Source organism: Arvicola amphibius, chromosome 1, assembly GCF_903992535.2.
Source record: "Arvicola amphibius chromosome 1, mArvAmp1.2, whole genome shotgun sequence".
NCBI lineage: Eukaryota > Metazoa > Chordata > Mammalia > Rodentia > Cricetidae > Arvicola > Arvicola amphibius.
The window spans coordinates 130,117,522-130,134,785 of NC_052047.1; the positions used below are offsets into that span (position 1 = coordinate 130,117,522).

Here is a 17,264-nt window from a genome sequence, read left to right on the forward strand (position 1 = left end):
TAAATATCAGAAGGTCTGACCCTGAACTGCCTTACTCACAGAATGTTCTTAGTCTACTGCTTTTGTGAGACCCAAACTTACTCCCCCTCACCTCGGCGTAGCTCTGGGACTGGAGATTTACTCAGGGACATTTACAGACTAAGCAATCGCTCTGTCATTCAACTACATCCTTAGACTTTATTTGTAGTAGGCAGATACACTCATTTTCTTTACAAGGTGAGGAGGGAGAAAGCCAGGTTGACTGTAATTCTAGAATGCGTTGCTTTACAGCAAATAGGATCATGAACTCGAGGTCAGCTGGGCTGCACCGAGAGGTCAAAAAAAAAAAAAATGAGAAATTGCTTCCAGCTTTAAGCTGTAGCCACGTAGCCATGTGTTAGTGTTGAAACAGACTAGGGCCACGGGCTAAAGCCCATCTTCTTTCAGGTCAAACGTCACAATCTACAAATCTTAGCAAGATCTAAGGAACAGCAAGCTGAAGCACGACTAAGTGAAAACCGAGAGAGTAAGGGACCGAGACAGATGATGCTTTCAGGAGAGAAGGTAGAGGGCCAGAGGGCCAGGGCAGGCGGAAGCACGCCCTCCCCAGTGAAAGTGGGGCCCAGCGAGGGGCCGGCCGGAGGAAATCTCGGTTCCCACACCCGCGGACTCCAGGCCTAGACTCCAGCTCGGATCTCCAGCTCAGGGCTCTGGCACCGCCCACAGCGGGAGGTTGGGTCGTACCATTCTGCCTCCGAGGGGTAGAAGCGTGTTGGAGCCGAGTCCCGGGAGCCAAAGGCGAGTCGATTATCCCGAAGATGGCAGCACACACGAGGACATCAGTCAAAGGCCGATCCGTTTTCCTCCTGCTTCCTGGGATTCTCTGCATCCTCGGGAAGGGCTGGGAGCCCAGCCGTGCTCCCCCCCTCGCACGGCCAGACTTGGTACGTGCGCAGGGCGCGTAGGCGGGAGGCGTACTTAAGGCGGCTGCGGGAGGCGGGGCCGCTCAGTCCTCGCGGCGTCTCTTCGCAGTCGCCTGGAACCCGGCTGCTTGGCGGCCTGTGCGCGCGTGCGCGGACATGGCTTCAAACGGTAAGTGGGGGCGCGAGGCGGCGATGGCGCGTCCCGGGGAAGCCTCGTCCCCTCTCGGCCAGACTTGGGGTTTCTCGGCGGGGCCCGTGGTGGCGGGCGAGGGTGGGCTCCCGCACCTCTGTGGCGGGAAGCGGCGGGAAGAGGGAAGGGGAGGGCGGTGTCGCCATTTTGTTTGGCTCCTCCGGCGCCTTTGACGCGGCGCCTAAGGGCTTTCTCCCTGGGCCTGGTCACTCGGGGCGGGGGCCGTGGTGAGAGGGACGCGGCCTGACGACCTGGAGTGAGGGGCGCGGAGGCCCCAGCTCGCTGTAGCCTCGCCCCACCCCCTCCCGGCGTGCCGGGCCTCGCTTTGTCGCAGTGCTGCATCCGGGCACTCGGCGCGCGCACGCGCTCTGGCCCCTCCCCTTTCTCGGCGCGTTTTTTCACCCCACGCCCGCCTCGAGTTGGTTGGGTTTTGTTTTTTTTTTTTTTTTATTAATATTATTTTTGTCGCGAGAACCTCGGCCGAAGACTGCCGGTCCGGTGGTGGCCTCGCCCTGCTCCCCGGGTCCCTCGGGAAGGGGCGGGGCCGCCCTCTTCCCGCCTCCGTGGCCGCCGGGCGGGAGCAGGGACGCCCGGAACTGGCCCGCGTGTCCGCGAGGTTGGGGGGGAATGACCAACGGCCTCCCGGATCCGGCCTGACGTTTTTCCCACTTCGGGATAAACCTTCCCGAGGCAGGAAGGAAACCGGAGGAGTCGCTTTCCGAGGCCACACCCTCTCGGCTGTCATTTTTTTTTTCCTTGTGCGGGGGCAGGCCCAGGATTTCCTGCACGGAGCTGAGCCACTCCGCTTAGCGCGTTTAAAGAGCTCTCTGCTTCTCGTGCGCACGGTAGGCGGGAACGCAATCGCCGGGAGCCTCGAGGCTACTCGGGGTCAAAGAGCTTTGCCGCCTTGGTTGTTTGGCTTTGTGCTAAAAGGCCACTTGGCCTTACGGTCACCAAGGTTGGTCACGGGGTGAATAAGTGTTTTTAAAGGTATTTATTTGGTATGGTGTGTTGCAGGCCTTGGAGAGGCCCGAGAGGAGAAAATTTTTAAAGTTCAGAGATCGTCTGTACTGTATTTTTGAGACTTTAAAGAAGAAAATATTTAAGCCGGTGTGGTGGCACATGTCTCAGGTATAGGGAGGTAGAGGCAGGAGGGTTCTTTAGTTTGAGGCCAGCTTGGTTTACATAGTGAGTTCGGAGATGTCGGAGGTACATAATAGAGATCCCTGTCGGCAAAAAAAAACAAAAGGAGAAATTTTTGAAAAGTACAGAACCAGTCCCGTGACAATGTTTCAGATATTAGTAGTTATCCACAGAAATCTTTTTTTTCCCCCTTGATATGATGCCTCGGGCTGTGTTACATATAGCTCAGCATGGCCAGGGCCTAACTCAGAACCAAACAAAAATCGAAGAATTACTGGTGTCTAGAAATTTGCCGCCTTTTGCTGCTTGTATTAAAACTTGCCTATTTCCAACTGGCTTTACTTACAATTGTTGTAGATTTATTTGCTCTGGAATGCCTTTTACTTTTGTTCTTGTTTTCGAGACACGCTTTTTGTGTAGCCTTGGCTGTCCTGGAACTAGCCCGGTAGACCAGGCTGGCCTCCAACTCAGAGATCCACCTGCCTCTGCCTCCTAACTGCTGGGATTAAGGGATTGGCCCACCACTGCCTGCCCTTCTTAGAGTGCCTAGTACTTGTTGAATTTTATTGTATTCCAGTCTTAACTGAAATTAACATGTTTTTTTTCCTTTCCCACTTTTACAGACTATACCCAGCAAGCAACTCAAAGGTGAGTGTTTTTTTTGGGCTGGCTTTGTAGATAATAAGGGTGATCAGTATAATTTTAGTTATCTGTTTTTGTATGTGTTTTTTATTTTTCATTTGAAGATAACTTTACTGATCAGTTTTTTACTGTCCTAGCTATGGGGCCTATCCTACCCAGCCTGGGCAGGGCTACTCCCAACAGAGCAATCAACCCTATGGCCAGCAGAGTTACAGTGGTTATGGCCAATCAGCTGACACTTCAGGATACGGCCAGAGCAGCTATGGCTCTTCTTACGGACAGACCCAAAACAGTGAGTCTCATAGTGGAACACATCTTCACACACTGTTTCTGAATGTTAATACCTTCTTAAACCTAAATAATACTGAAAATCTCATGTTTTCCCTTATCAGTCTGTAATTGCTAAAATTTAGTAGTCAATCTTTTTAAGAAAATGATTTATAATTGTTCCTTTGGATGAATTTCTGCATTTTTCATTTTGTGGAAAGCATGTTTCCTACAGAGAACCATTTTTAGGATAGAAGAAAATGGTTTACTTGAAAACTTTTGGAATTGGGCTGATAGATGTGATTCACAAAGAGGTGGGATTTGCCCTTAGGTCCAAAAGGTCAAAAAGTACTCTATAGCAACCCCATGAAAATTCAGTTAGTAGTTCTAGGACAGGCACCAAAGCTACGGAGAAACCCTGTCTCAAAAAGCAAAAAAAAAAAGAAAAAAAAAAAAAACAAAAAACCCGAAAATTCAGTTAGTAATGTATAGGGAAACCTGGATTTGGGATAGATAGAATGAAACTGAATCTGTATTAAAGAGTAAAGTGCCAGGCGGTGGTAGTGTATACCTTTAATCACAGCACACAGGAGGCAGAGACAAGTGAGAATCAATCTTGAGTTTGAGGCCAACTTGGCCTACAGAGTTCCATGGCAGCCAGGTTTACACAGAGAAGCCCTGTATCAAAAAAATTAAATTTCAAGAAAGGGGTGGGGGGTAGGTGGGTGGAGAGATGGCTCAGCAAGTTAAATGAACACATCCTTTAGAAGTGGAGCCAGTGTTCCAGCACCTACACGATGGCACACAGCTGTCTTAACTCCATATCAAGGAATCTGATGCCCTCATCTGGACTCTGATGGCACCAGGCAGGCAAAACACCCTTGTGCGCAGCCCCAGCAAAGGTGGGGTACCAGATGGAGGCCCATGCATTTAATCCCAGCATTTGGGAAGCAGAAATGGGCCAGTCTGAGGTGGAGGCCCGCCTGAGCTACATAGACCCTGTTTAAAAGAGAAAAAAAAAATCCAGCAACAAAAAAGATAGTCAAAGTCAAAGCTTTAATAGTACTTTAAGAGTAATAATGGGACTGGAGAGATGGCTTAGTGGTTAAGAGCATTGCCTGCTCTTCCAGAGGTCCTGAGTTCAATTCCCAGCAACCACATGGTGGCTCACAACCATCTGTAATGAGGTCTGGTGCCTTCTTCTGGCCTGCAGGCATACACACAGACAGAATATTGTATACATAATAAATAAATATTTTTAAAAAAGAGTAATAATAGGGGCTGGGGAGATGGCTCAGTGGTTAAAGAGCACTGGCTGTTCTTCAAGAGGTTCAATTCCCAGCACCCACATGTCAGCTCATACCTGTCTGTAACTCCAGTTCCAGGGGAATCTCATATAGACATACATGCAAGCAAAACACCAATGCACACAAAATAAAAATAAATAAAAGTAATAATAAAATTTCTGTTTTGAGACAAAATGTCAAGTTGGCTAGGCTGGCCAGTTACTTGCTGTATAATAGAGGATAGCCTTGAGCCTACTGATCTTGCTTTTGAGTGCTGGGATCAAAGGTATGTATACATGGTTTATATGGTCTGAAGACCGAACCCAGAGCTTGTGCGTGCTAAACAAGTACTCTTAGCTGAGCTAGTCCCTAGTTACTGCTCCTTTGCTTGAGACAGCTTTCTGAGTTCTAGGGACTATAGGTGTGAAATGCTGGGCTTGGTGTGTTTCAAGATTTACAGAGATGTTAATAATTTTTTTTTTTTTTTTTTTTTTTTTTTTTTTTTTTGGTTTTTCAAGACAGGGATTCTCTGCAGCTTTTTTTAGAGCCTGTCCTGGACCTAGCTCTTGTAGACCAGGCTGGCCTCGAACTCACAGAGATCCGCCTGCCTCTGCCTCCCGAGTGCTGGGATTAAAGGCGTGCGCCACCACCGCCCGGCAATTTTTTTTTTTTTTTGTTTTTTAAGGATAGAGTTTCTCTGTAGTCTTGTCTGTCCTAGAACTAACTCTAGATCAGGCTCAGACTCAATTGCCTCTACGTCCTAAGGGCTGGGATTAAAAGCAAGTGCACTACTGCTTGGCTCTACAGAGGTGTTTTTGGTTTTTCTAGACAGGGTTTCCCTGTGTAACAGTCCTAGCTGTCCTGGAACTTGCTCTTGTAGACCAGGCTGGCCTTGAACTCACAGGGATTCATTCACCCTGCCTCTGCCTCCCGAGTGAGTGCTGGGATTAAAGGTGTGCACCACCACGGCCTGGTCCAGAGGTTTTTAAGAAAACTGGGCAGGCATGGTGATTACTGTATTTTTATTTTGTGTGAGTGCTTGCATGTTTGTTGCATGATGCGTGTGTGTGTGGACATCAGAGGACAACCTAGTATCAGTTGTTCCCTACCTAGATGATGGGTCTGGTGATTGAACCTAGGTTGATAAAGACTTTCACAGCAAGTCCAGTTAATTTTCTTTAAAAAAAGTAATTGTAAATAGTTTCACTAAGATACCCAGATTGGCCTTTAACTGTGACCTTCCTGCCCCCAGTCTCCAGGCAGCTGGCCTTTGTTAGTAAACTTAATAGTCTCTAAGATGACTTTCCCCCCAGATAATGGGTGAGTTCTGGGAAGTATACAATGTTTTCTTCAAGCTATTCCTTAACCCAGTTCCTTTTTTTTTTTCTTCAGCTAATCTTATGTAGCCCTGGTTGACCTAGAACTGATTATGTAGACAGCTTGGCTTTGATCGGTGGAGATATCTGCCTCTGCCTTCCAAATGCTGGGATTAAAGATGAGCACAACTATACCTGGGCTTTTGTAACTCATTTTTTCTTTTTAGCAGGCTATGGCACTCAGTCAGCTCCCCAGGGATATGGTTCCACTGGAGGCTATGGCAGCAGCCAAAGTTCCCAATCTTCTTATGGGCAGCAGTCCTCCTACCCTGGCTATGGCCAACAGCCAGCTCCTAGCAGCACCTCGGGAAGGTAAGGTAGTATGGGAGTGTGGGGTAAGGCCAGAAACTCTTGGTAAATTGTTGGATCTCTGATCAGTAAAGAAAGGGAATGGACTAAAAGTGAAGCAAGCTTTTAATCATTTTGTGGCATAATTCTTGTTTTGTTTTCGGCTTAGTTACGGTGGCAGTTCTCAGAGCAGCAGCTATGGGCAGCCCCAGAGTGGAGGCTATGGCCAACAGTCTGGCTATGGTGGACAGCAACAAAGCTATGGACAACAACAAAGCTCCTATAACCCACCTCAGGGTTATGGACAACAGAACCAGTACAACAGCAGCAGTGGAGGTGGTGGAGGGGGTGGTGGAGGTGAGAATGAGTCTTGAGTTTTGTATCTTTATTCTCTGAATTTGCCCCTTACCTTAAAATAGTGACTTTCTTGTTTACCAAGTTTCTAATTCTTACTGTCCTTTATAGTGGGACCATTGACCATTTCCACGATACTTTATATTCTCTCACTTTTGCTGGGAATTGTAACAAAAATTTGTGTATGCTAAAGCATATGTAAGTATTAAGCACACTCTATTTTTTATTTTTTATAGGCAACTATGGCCAAGATCAGTCCTCCATGAGTGGTGGCGGCGGTGGTGGTTATGGCAATCAGGACCAGAGTGGTGGCGGCGGTGGTGGCTACGGGGGAGGCCAGCAGGACCGTGGGGGCCGTGGCAGGGGCGGTGGAGGTGGTTACAACCGAAGCAGTGGTGGCTATGAACCCAGAGGCCGTGGAGGTGGCCGAGGAGGCAGAGGCGGCATGGGGTAGGTGTTTCATGAGTCAGGGAGTACCTTCAGTGGGGGAGTGTTGCATGGATCTCCTTTGAAGTCAGTTCCTAGTGCATGGTTAGTATTGTTCTCTGGGGTATGTAAAGGCTTCAGTTTGTGGGCAGTAGTGTTTCTTTGTATATTCCTATTATGTCTTTGTGAGAACGTGGGAGCCCAAACCCATTTACAGCTCTTGAGTAGAGATTTGAATATTGGTGCATTTATTTTCAAAAAAGAATATACATAGATACATGTGGATTGGAGTCATTGTTATCTCAGGCAAGAAACTTGGGAGTAAAGACATCTCTGCAAGGGAAACCTATTAATCCCAGTCCTGGGAAATATCAGGGGAAACTTGTTCTGTGTATTCCCATGTGTCCTCCAGGGGAATTGGTAATAATGGTAAACTTGACCTCAGCTTCTAGGAATTGGCATTTACTCAACTATATTCTGTAGTTACTTGAATTATGAGCCTGATTTGCACTAATTTGACTATGATTTTGTGTGTGACTTGGTTTATTTATGGGGTCTTCTGACTGAATTGTACAAACTTTGGGGGCAAAAAAAAATACACTTGACAGTGGTGTTCCGCTTTCTTATTCCACTGTCCGTCTTTTCTCGGGTCAGTTAAAATCCGCTTGTCCAACTGAATCTCTCGTTCAAGTAAAACCTTAGATTTGATGTTAAAGCAGTTTGTCAAATCTCTTGGTAACTTTGAAGGACCCTGTTAACTTCCTTGAAAAGAGGAGAATTGTCAGTGATGTTCCTTTTTTTTTGCAAAAAGTAGGGTTTTTTTTTGAGTTTGTACATGGTAAGTATTCAGAGGTGGGTGGGGGTAATCTCAAAAAATGCAAAAGTATGGAAAACTAGTTGTGTGCGTGTGTTTAATGCAAAACTTTAAAAAAGCAAAACAACTGTTATGTGACTGTTAACTTGCTCTGCATTTTATGTGCCACAGGTATGAAAGGTGACATTGCAAAATACTTCGCTCTTCTCACAGTGTAGAAGGGGTGACCCCGGGGGTGAAGGGTGATCAAAAACAGCTCAGTAGTTAGGACAGGGCTTAGCTGTGAGTGTCTTGCTCTAAGGGGAAATTGCCTTTGGTTATGACTTTTTATGGAATTGGGTTGAGTCTGCTTGCTGCTTTCAAAGCAAAAACCACACACAAAAAATGTGTTCAGGGCTATCCCAGGGGCCTGGTGTGAAATGTCTTCTGGGTAATTCGGGGTAGATCTTTTAAACCAACTGCTGTGTTAATCCACCACTTGGAACAAGAGGAAAAAAATCTACGTCAGAAGAACAACCAAGGAAAAAAATGAGCTTTTTTATTTTTCCAGGGGATATAGATACAACTTTTTAAAGCAAAATCCTTAACACTGTCTTGAGAAGTTGCACACGTGTGTGTGTGATAAGCTCAAAGGTCAGACAAAGGGTGGTCAGGAAGGGGTATATTTTAGTAGCCACTTGAATCTTTTTCCCAAAACACCTACCCATGTTTGGGGAATGTTGAAACAAAAAAAAAAAAAAAAACCAAAACAAACAAAACCCTTTTGTAGCTGTTGGAAGCTTCATGTCCTTTCTTCTAACTTGTCTTCTCCAGCGGAAGTGACCGTGGTGGCTTCAATAAATTTGGTGGTAAGTGAACAGAGTTTCCAAAATTCCCAACTCCCAGCAATGCTTTGTCTGATTGTTCATTTGCAGATGTCTTAGCTTGTTAAGTGTCAAAGGTTTCTAAAGTGTCTGTAACCACCTCCAGGAAGGGGGTGGGGTAGAATGCCTCCTGCTGCCAGATGTGTGCTAACCTGGAGGCAGGCAGGGATAACTTCTCAGCAGCCTTGCAACTAAATTGGTTTTACTCAAGTTAAGTATTTAGGCCTCTTGATGGGTGTTGCCGCTTCTAGCACTTAGTGACCACACCATCATGAGCAACTGGAGAATGTTCTGGAACATGTGGTGCCAACTTGACTTTAGGATCCTTTTGATCAGTGTGTCCAAGGAGAGAGAAGAGAGTGTGTGTATGTGTGTATGTGTGTTTATGTACACAACCTCCCAAATGTTTTAATCAGGGAGAGGGACATGAATTACTGCCCTACCCTGAGGCTGGTAAAGTTGGTATATATGTTTATATTAAATACTAAGTGATGTCAATGCAATTCTACATATGTACTCAGACAAGCACATAGAAACTAGATCTGGAAAGGAAGGTGTGGTATGGACTTCTTCAAGAAAGATCTTGAGAGCATGTGTTTGCTCATGGGAAATAACCAGGTTTAAAACAGCACAAACTTGAATTCATGGAAAAATGGCAAATTTGAGAAGTCTCCCAGTAAGCTGGAACTTTTCTGGTTGTTAAACAAAAATGGTTTTTTGATTTGTCTAAACACTTAAAGCCAAAGGCTTGGGTTCATGACTTAGGTGTCATTGTGTACAGGTACAATATTATATATGATGAATTTAGATAAACATTGGTTAAAGATGGTGTCTGGGAAAAAAATAGAGGCTGTATTATGAAAACAAGATTTCTGGTCTATTCCCTGGGACATGCTTTTAAACTACAATAGCTACTATGTATGTTTTTATTTCATGTTGCTTTGGGGAAACAGTATGGTTAAGAATGGTTTTCAAGATGAAATTAAAAATTTCTACAAGGGTTGTCTTTGGTGTTAAAAGTTTGGAGAAACTGGATGGATGCACATCACATTGCTGGTGTAGAGTTTCTGTCTCTCTGGTGGGAGAACCAGGACCAAGTTATGTATGAGTTGGTTAATATAAATGAGTTACTGAGTTTGAACTGCCCCTACCCCCATCTGTGCTGAGGACATTTCCCAGCTCTAGCTGGGGGAGAGAGCATTTTCTTGAAGTGTGGCATTATCTCTGGGGACTCAAAATAACAGTTCTTAAGAAAAGGGCCTGTGTTGTGTCTCCCTGAGATCTGCCTAGAATTTTCTCTACTGGGCAGGCCCCAGGATAGGGTTTGGAGAGAGGCTGGAAGCAAGAATTTGGATTAGATGTGAATTTGTTGCCTTACTTGTCCTTTCCTGTTAGCTAATGGCTCCCTTTCCTTGTTTTTGTTTTCTTTTTTTTCATGTAACTAAGGCCCTCGGGATCAAGGATCACGCCATGATTCTGGTAAGTTCATGTTTTCATGCAGTGTTCACCTTGGTAGTCTTTGAAACAAACAGCTGAAAAAGTAGAGAGAAGGGAAGGGGATTTAGTTGTACCCAGTCAGCAGTGGTCTATAAATGCCAGGAATACTGGATCCAGAGGTCTAGGGTGAGTCTGGTAATTATTATTTCTAGTAAGTTGCAGTGTTCATTTAAGATCAATAGTGGTGTTTTTGCTTTGCTTTTTTGAGACAGGGTTTCTCTGTAGCTTTGGAACCTGCACTGGCACTCGCTTTTATAGACCAGGCTGGCCTCAAACTCAGAGATCCACTTGCCTCTGCCTCCCACGTGTTGGGATTAAAGGCATGGGCCACCACTGCCCGTCACTAGTGGTGGTGTTTTTAAAATACACACATAATTAACCCAGGTGTGATGATGCACACCTTTGTTCCTAGCAGGCTGATCTCTTGAATTCAGATCTAGGTTAGTCTGTTCTACAGAGCTAGTTCCAGGATAGTCAGGAGCTACACAGGGGACTGTCAACTCAAGAAAAAAGGACACACATCTAAATTATTGAGCAAACAATATTCAGTGAATAAAAGACCATATGTGTAAGGGAAGCAATATCTCTTCTGATGATATTCTTTGTATAATAGATTTGAAAGTGAATTAGTTTTTAAAGGTAGGGTATATATAAATCCATGGTTGTCCTGGAACTTACAATGTAGACCAGGCTGTCCTAGAATTCAGAGGTCTACCTGCCTCTGCCTTCTGAGTGCTGGGATTAGAGGCATGTTCTACTATGCACCTTTTAGTGTGAAATGGGGGTTTTTACGAAGGAGTCTTGAAGTGAAAGTTGGGAAACTGGTTTCTGTATTGTACTAGGTGTCAAATATTTCAAGGATAGTTATGAGATGTAACTTTTTTAAAGGAGGTAGATGAATATTCAAATATTAGAATAAGGATGGATTGGATTGCTTATTTCAGTTTTTTTAACGTTCCCAATACTATGTGATTCTTTAAAACAGTTCCTCAACCATAGTTATTCTTACTGCAACTTCCTAAGTGTAATTTTGCTAGTGTTAAGAATCGTATATAAAAAAAAAAAAGGAAAAAAAAAAGAATCGTATATATATTTTCCTATGGCCATAGGAGACTCCTGTGAAGAGATTGCTTGATTTCCCAAAGGAGCATGACCCACGGGTTGAGTACAGTTGGTTTATATAGTATAATTGAATGACTAGTTGGTCAGAATTCTGAGCGTTTGCTTGAAATCTTAAATAGCAAATAGCTGTTGATATACCTAATACTTACCTTTGTCTTTCCTGTGCTCTTCAATTTTCCTTTCGTCCCGTTTTGAACAAACAGAACAGGATAATTCAGACAACAACACCATCTTTGTGCAAGGCCTGGGTGAGAATGTTACAATAGAATCTGTGGCTGATTACTTCAAGCAGATTGGAATTATTAAGGTACTTGTGAAATAATAAGTGCTTCTTTACAGGCTCTCAGATTTCACGTGTTAATAAAAACGACAGTCATAGTGCTGGGTGGAAGCGATAGCACGTGCCTTTAATCCCAGCACTAGGGAGGCAAAGGCTGATGGATGGATCTCTTGAGTTCCAATGCCAGCCTGGTCTATAGAGTGAGTTCCAGAACAGTCAAGACTCTACAGAGAGATGAAGGAAAAGAAAAATAAAGGTCTTTATTGTTAGTAGTGAAAGCAATCTTTTTTTTTTTTTTAAAGATTAGGGTGTACACTGTGCAGCCCAGGCTGGCTTTAAACTTGGCATAATCCTTGGGTTTTGTTTTGTTTCGTTTTGTGTTTTGTATACTTAAACTGTTGAGTGCAGGTTGCACACCTTTATTCCTGCAGAAACAAGTGATCTGAGTTCAAGGCCACCCTGGTCTGCATAATGAGTTCCAGGACAGCCAGGATTTTGTAAAGACCATGTCTCAAAAAATAAAATTCAGTTGAATATCGGGATTGCAAGTATGTGCCTCTAATATCTGGCAGAGCCAAAGTCTAATGGGTGTCGTCACTTCAACTTATATTGAGCAAAGAACATTTCATGGTTTCCCGTTTCTAAGAGAAACGACACAAAAAAAAAATTGGTCTGATAAAGGTGGTACTCAAGGGCACAGTGTAAACCAGGGCAGGGCTTCTGTGAGACAGAAAGAGTAACTGGGAAGAGGGAGAGTCAAAGTTTGGAACTAAGTCTTGGTAATTTGGTAATGATGGAGGTTTCTATAGGCACTATATTAGTAGATTGTACCAACTTTAGATTGTGTTTAATTTTGAATTTGTCTAGACTAAAACGGTACAACTTAACAACTATAGAACCATGTTCTAACAGTACAATATAACTATATAACATTATTTAGGTATTACAAGTAATGTGGAATTTTCGCTGCCATGAAGATTGAACCCTGTACCATTGTTTTTGCTAAGAAAGTACTTTAACCACTGAACCTACGTATAACACTCAATCTATAGGAATGTACAGGGCGTGTGTAGGTTATATATAAACACTAAGCCAAACCGACTTGTATTATTCTAAAAATTGATGATTCCTTTTGTTTTCTTTAGACAAATAAGAAAACTGGACAGCCTATGATTAATTTGTATACGGACAGGGAAACTGGCAAGCTGAAGGGTGAGGCAACAGTCTCATTTGATGACCCACCTTCTGCTAAAGCAGCTATTGATTGGTTTGATGGTATGTATAAGAAACACGGTGGTTGTAGGGGTGGGGCTACGGAGACAGGGTCCGTTTGAGGAGTTTGGGTCTTATGGTACCAAGTCTTTAATACTGTGTATGGAAAAACCTCTGCGGTGTTTAGAGAACAGTTTGGAGTGATCAGTTTGGTTCTTGTAACAAATGGGCCATGAGAATGGAACTTGGGTGATTCCAGTTGGCAGCAATCAGCTTTACCTGCTGAGCCATCTTTAGTGTAGTCTCCTTTGTTCATGCCCCATTAGTTTATAAATCATTCTAAGAAGGCAATCCACTCTTAGTTTTTTAAAATTTTTTTCCCTGTGTTTATTTTTTGTACGTTGGTGCTTTGCCTGCATATATATCTGAGGGTTTTGGATCCCCTGGAACCAGGAGTTAAAGGCAGGGTGACCTGCATTTTGGGTGCTGGGGATTGAACCCAGACAGTAGCCAGTGATCTTAACCACTGAGCCATGTCTCCAGCCCATTTCTCTCTCTCTCTTTTTAAAAGATTTATTTATTTATTACATATACAGTGTTCTACTTGCATGTATACTTGCAGGCCAGAAGAGGGCACCAGATCTCATTACAGATGGTTGTGAGCCACCATGTGGTTGCTGGGAATTGAACCTCTGGAAGAGCAGTCAGGGCTCTTAACCTCTGAGCCACCTCTCCAGCCCCAGCCCATTTCTCTTAAATTCTAAAAGTATTATAGATCTGTAGTCTTTAACTTCTCAAGATTTACTGAATATCTGGATAGGGCATGTACATGCTATGGTATACACATAGAGGTCAGTGAGCAAAACCATGTGAAGTTAATTCTCACCTTCCACTGTGTGCTCATGGGATTGAATTTAGGTCATCATGCTTGGTGGCAAGCATTCTCATCCACCAAGCCATCTTCCTCTCGTCCCCCTCTCCTCCACAGAGTTTTTCTGTTCTGGAACTCTGTACACCAGGCTGGCCTCAAATTCCCAGAGATCCCTCCTGAGTGCTGGGATTAAAGGCCTGCACCACCGACACTTGGCTTTTTCCTGATTATTTTTATGGTGCCGGAGATCTGCTCCCAAATATTTTTTTTAAAGATTTATTATGTGTACAACATTCTGCTTCCATTTATGCCAGAAGAGGGCACTAGATATCATTATAGATGACTGAGCTCTACCGGGTGTTTGCTGGGAATTGTACTTAGAACCTCTGGAAGAATAACCAGTGCTTTTAATACTCGGCCATCTCTTAACTCTTCAAATCCCCGCCCCCCCAAGATTTATTTATTATGTATAAAGTGTTCTGCCTGCAGGCCAGAAGAGAGCACCAGATTTCATTGCAGATGGCTGTGAGCCACCATGTGGTTGCTGGGAGTTGAACTAAGGACCTTTTAGATGAGCAGGCAGTGCTTTTAACCACTGAGCTATCTCTGCAGCTCTCTTCAAATCTTTCTATATCTTTTTTTAATAAGCTGACTTTAAAATAACTATTTTGAAATGGAGCTAGGTGGGTGAAACATGTTTTTAATCCCAATACTTGGGAGGCAGAGGCAGGTAAATCTTAGAATTTTTGAGGTCAACCCAGTCTACATAGTTCCAGGATAGTCATAGCTGCATAGTGAGATCCTGTATCAAACCCCGGAACAAAACCTTAACATGTAACAGATTCCAACATAGGGCTTTCAAATTAAAATATATTTTATTTTTGGTTAATTCTCCTACTTTTATTTTTTTAGGTAAAGAATTCTCTGGGAATCCTATTAAGGTTTCATTTGCTACCCGCCGAGCTGACTTCAATCGGGGTGGTGGAAATGGTCGTGGAGGCCGAGGACGAGGAGGTGAGCCATGTATTCTGGTTTAAAGAGGTCATGAAGCACAATGTAGATGAAGAAAAGAAGTATGAAAAAAAGTAGGCTAACCACATCAAGGAAGTAGATTCATAATTCTGTTTGTATTGTAGGACCCATGGGCCGTGGAGGCTATGGAGGAGGTGGCAGTGGTGGCGGTGGCCGGGGAGGATTCCCCAGTGGAGGTGGTGGAGGTGGTGGACAGCAACGAGCTGGGGATTGGAAGTGTCCTAATCCGTGAGTGAATTTGTCTTTTTTAAATAATGTGTTTGATCCTTGTTACTCTGATGAGAGGAAGATATTTTCTTTTAACTAATAAAATACTGTAGATGGAAGATTGAGTTAATAGTTTATTTTAGGGAAGATTAGAGTTTCCTAAGTGAATAACTACAGTTTTGGAGAGTACAGAATTCTATTTGTTGCTGTGATAAAATGCCATGACCAGGGCAGTTTATAAAAGAAAGTATTTAATCTAGGACTCACAGTTTAGAGGATTAGAGTGTAGATTAACCATCATGGTAGGGACCATGTAATAGGCAGGCATGGCATGGCGTGAGACAAAAAACTTCTATGAGGTAAGAGAACACTAACTGTGCTTTTGAAATTTCATTCTTGTCCCTTGCCTGCCCATTTTTACCTTTACATCAATTGGGGATCAAGTATATAAACATGAGCCTAAGGGGGGGGGGGAGCCATTCTCATTCAGACCGCTACACCTATGTACTCTAAAGTGTACTGGGTATAAAATGAGACTTAGTTTCTAAGTGCGTTGGATATTGTAGGATAATAAGAATATGCTGAACAGAAAGGTGATTATGATTCATGTTCAGACATAATGAAGTGAGACTGATTTCAAACATGAATTATTGAAATGTGTTTCAAACTGAGCTGTGATAAACTTAACTACAGAAAAGGAGGCTGTAGTGGTCTAGGTTTAATACTTTTGTTTAGCTTCTGCTGAGAAACAAGCCTTTAGAGTCTTGTGAATTCAGTGTTTTGAACTGTACTCCTCCAAATTAATTCCCCTTTCATTTTTTTAGTACATGTGAGAACATGAACTTCTCTTGGAGAAATGAATGCAACCAGTGTAAGGCCCCTAAGCCAGATGGCCCAGGAGGGGGACCAGGAGGCTCTCATATGGGTAAGAAGGGAGCAGAGCTGGTTAGATGGAAGTCCCAAAAGAACTCTATGCTTTTGATTTAGAAGGGTAGTGGCTGGGAAAGAATGAGGATGATATATTGTCATTTCTTTTCTAGGGGGTAACTATGGAGATGATCGCCGTGGCAGAGGAGGCTATGATCGGGGCGGCTACCGGGGCCGAGGAGGGGACCGTGGGGGCTTCCGAGGGGGCCGGGGTGGTGGGGACAGAGGCGGTTTTGGCCCTGGCAAGATGGACTCCAGGTAAGTTTAAATCAAAACAAATAAATTGGTCAGAGGTTGGGAGGAAAAAAGGTTTTGCTGAGTAATTTCCTAGGATAAGACTGAGCTTAGCTGGTCACATTATTGGGAAGGGGGAGTAGAAGAATTAAGAACCAAGTCTTAAGGTTTTTTACTTAAGAAAAGTCATTTGTTGGGTAGCAGGGACAAGTAGGATATTGGATAATCTGGTAACTCATCTGAAAATTCTTCTTTCAGGGGTGAGCACAGACAGGATCGCAGGGAGAGGCCATATTAGCTTGGCTTCTGAAGTTCTGGAACAGCTCTTCAGATTCCTGTACCCAGTGTTACCCTTGTTATTTTGTAAACTTTCAATTCAGAATTGCCCATGGATTTTTTTTTGTGTGTGTGTGTGTGTGTGTGTCAGATTACCATAATTGTAACCATACCTCTGGTTCCCATTAAAAACCATCATTTTAGTTAAATTCTCTTGCTGCCCCCAGTTTACTTTCTGGAGGTGGGGTCTGTGTTAGGAATGTGGGGAAATAACTCCTCTCAGATCATCTTGCGTAGCAGGAATTTGAATAACTTGTTTCTATCTAGCATTAAAAGACAGGAATTCTTGAGGGGTTTCTAGGAAAGAGGTGAATGTTTGGTACCTAGATTTCAGGAAGACGACCATGCTTACAGTGCTCTGGTGCTCTGGGTGATTCACTTTTACATTCTGCCCGAACCCTGACTTCTGTAGGTCATTGGTGTTTTGAAATTTGATGCTTTGAATTTAGTCCTATTTCAGCTGTTTGCTATGACTATGGTAAATGTGTAACCATGGCTCACCTAAAACTGCCCCTGGGTGCTAGGATTAAAGATATGTGGTATTCCTGGCTACAATTCCTCCCTTTAAGGAAAGTTGAATAACAAGGGTGGAGTCAGCCAGGTAGCAGTGGTGTGGTGTACACCTTTAATCCCTGCACTTGGGAGGCAGAGGCAAGTGCATCTCTTGGGCCAGCCTGGTCTCCACAGAGTGAGTTTCAGGAGAGCCAGGACTATTTGTAGAGAAATTCCAAAAACCAAAGGGGGGGTGGAGTCAGGATTTAAAACATTGTAATCCCCATATTTGGCAACTTGATCATTATGATGACCTTGGAACTATCTTTCCAGCCCTGAGGTTGAAGCTTTTTATTACCAGGTGCCCAGTAGTGGTTAGGTATAGTGTAGTATGTGGGTAGATGAAGACAGTTGGTTCTGGTGCCCAGGTCATCATCAGGCAAAACTGTGTCATTGACAAAAAAAAAATTTTTTTTTTTTAGCCCAGATAATGGTTTTAGGTA

The 17,264-nt window shown here is 43.8% G+C and overlaps 1 protein-coding gene across 2 annotated transcripts; it reads left to right on the top strand.

Moving 5' to 3' along the window:
• Positions 1-989: 989 nt before the first annotated feature.
• Positions 990-16,418, top strand: Fus (FUS RNA binding protein). 2 transcript variants are annotated; one of them, XM_038345356.1, is made up of 15 exons: positions 990-1,071; positions 2,859-2,883; positions 3,015-3,169; positions 5,974-6,118; positions 6,264-6,451; positions 6,685-6,898; positions 8,502-8,536; positions 9,998-10,030; positions 11,374-11,477; positions 12,596-12,725; positions 14,446-14,547; positions 14,670-14,793; positions 15,597-15,697; positions 15,813-15,957; positions 16,192-16,418. In XM_038345356.1, the coding sequence occupies exons 1-15, from the start codon at positions 1,059-1,061 to the stop codon at positions 16,229-16,231; spliced, it is 1,554 nt and encodes a 517-aa protein (XP_038201284.1). In that variant the 5' UTR covers positions 990-1,058; the 3' UTR covers positions 16,232-16,418. The 2 variants fall into 2 exon arrangements, with proteins under 2 accessions (XP_038201284.1, XP_038201292.1); XM_038345364.1 differs by having other exon boundaries at positions 5,977-6,118.
• The last annotated feature ends 846 nt before the right edge of the window (positions 16,419-17,264 follow it).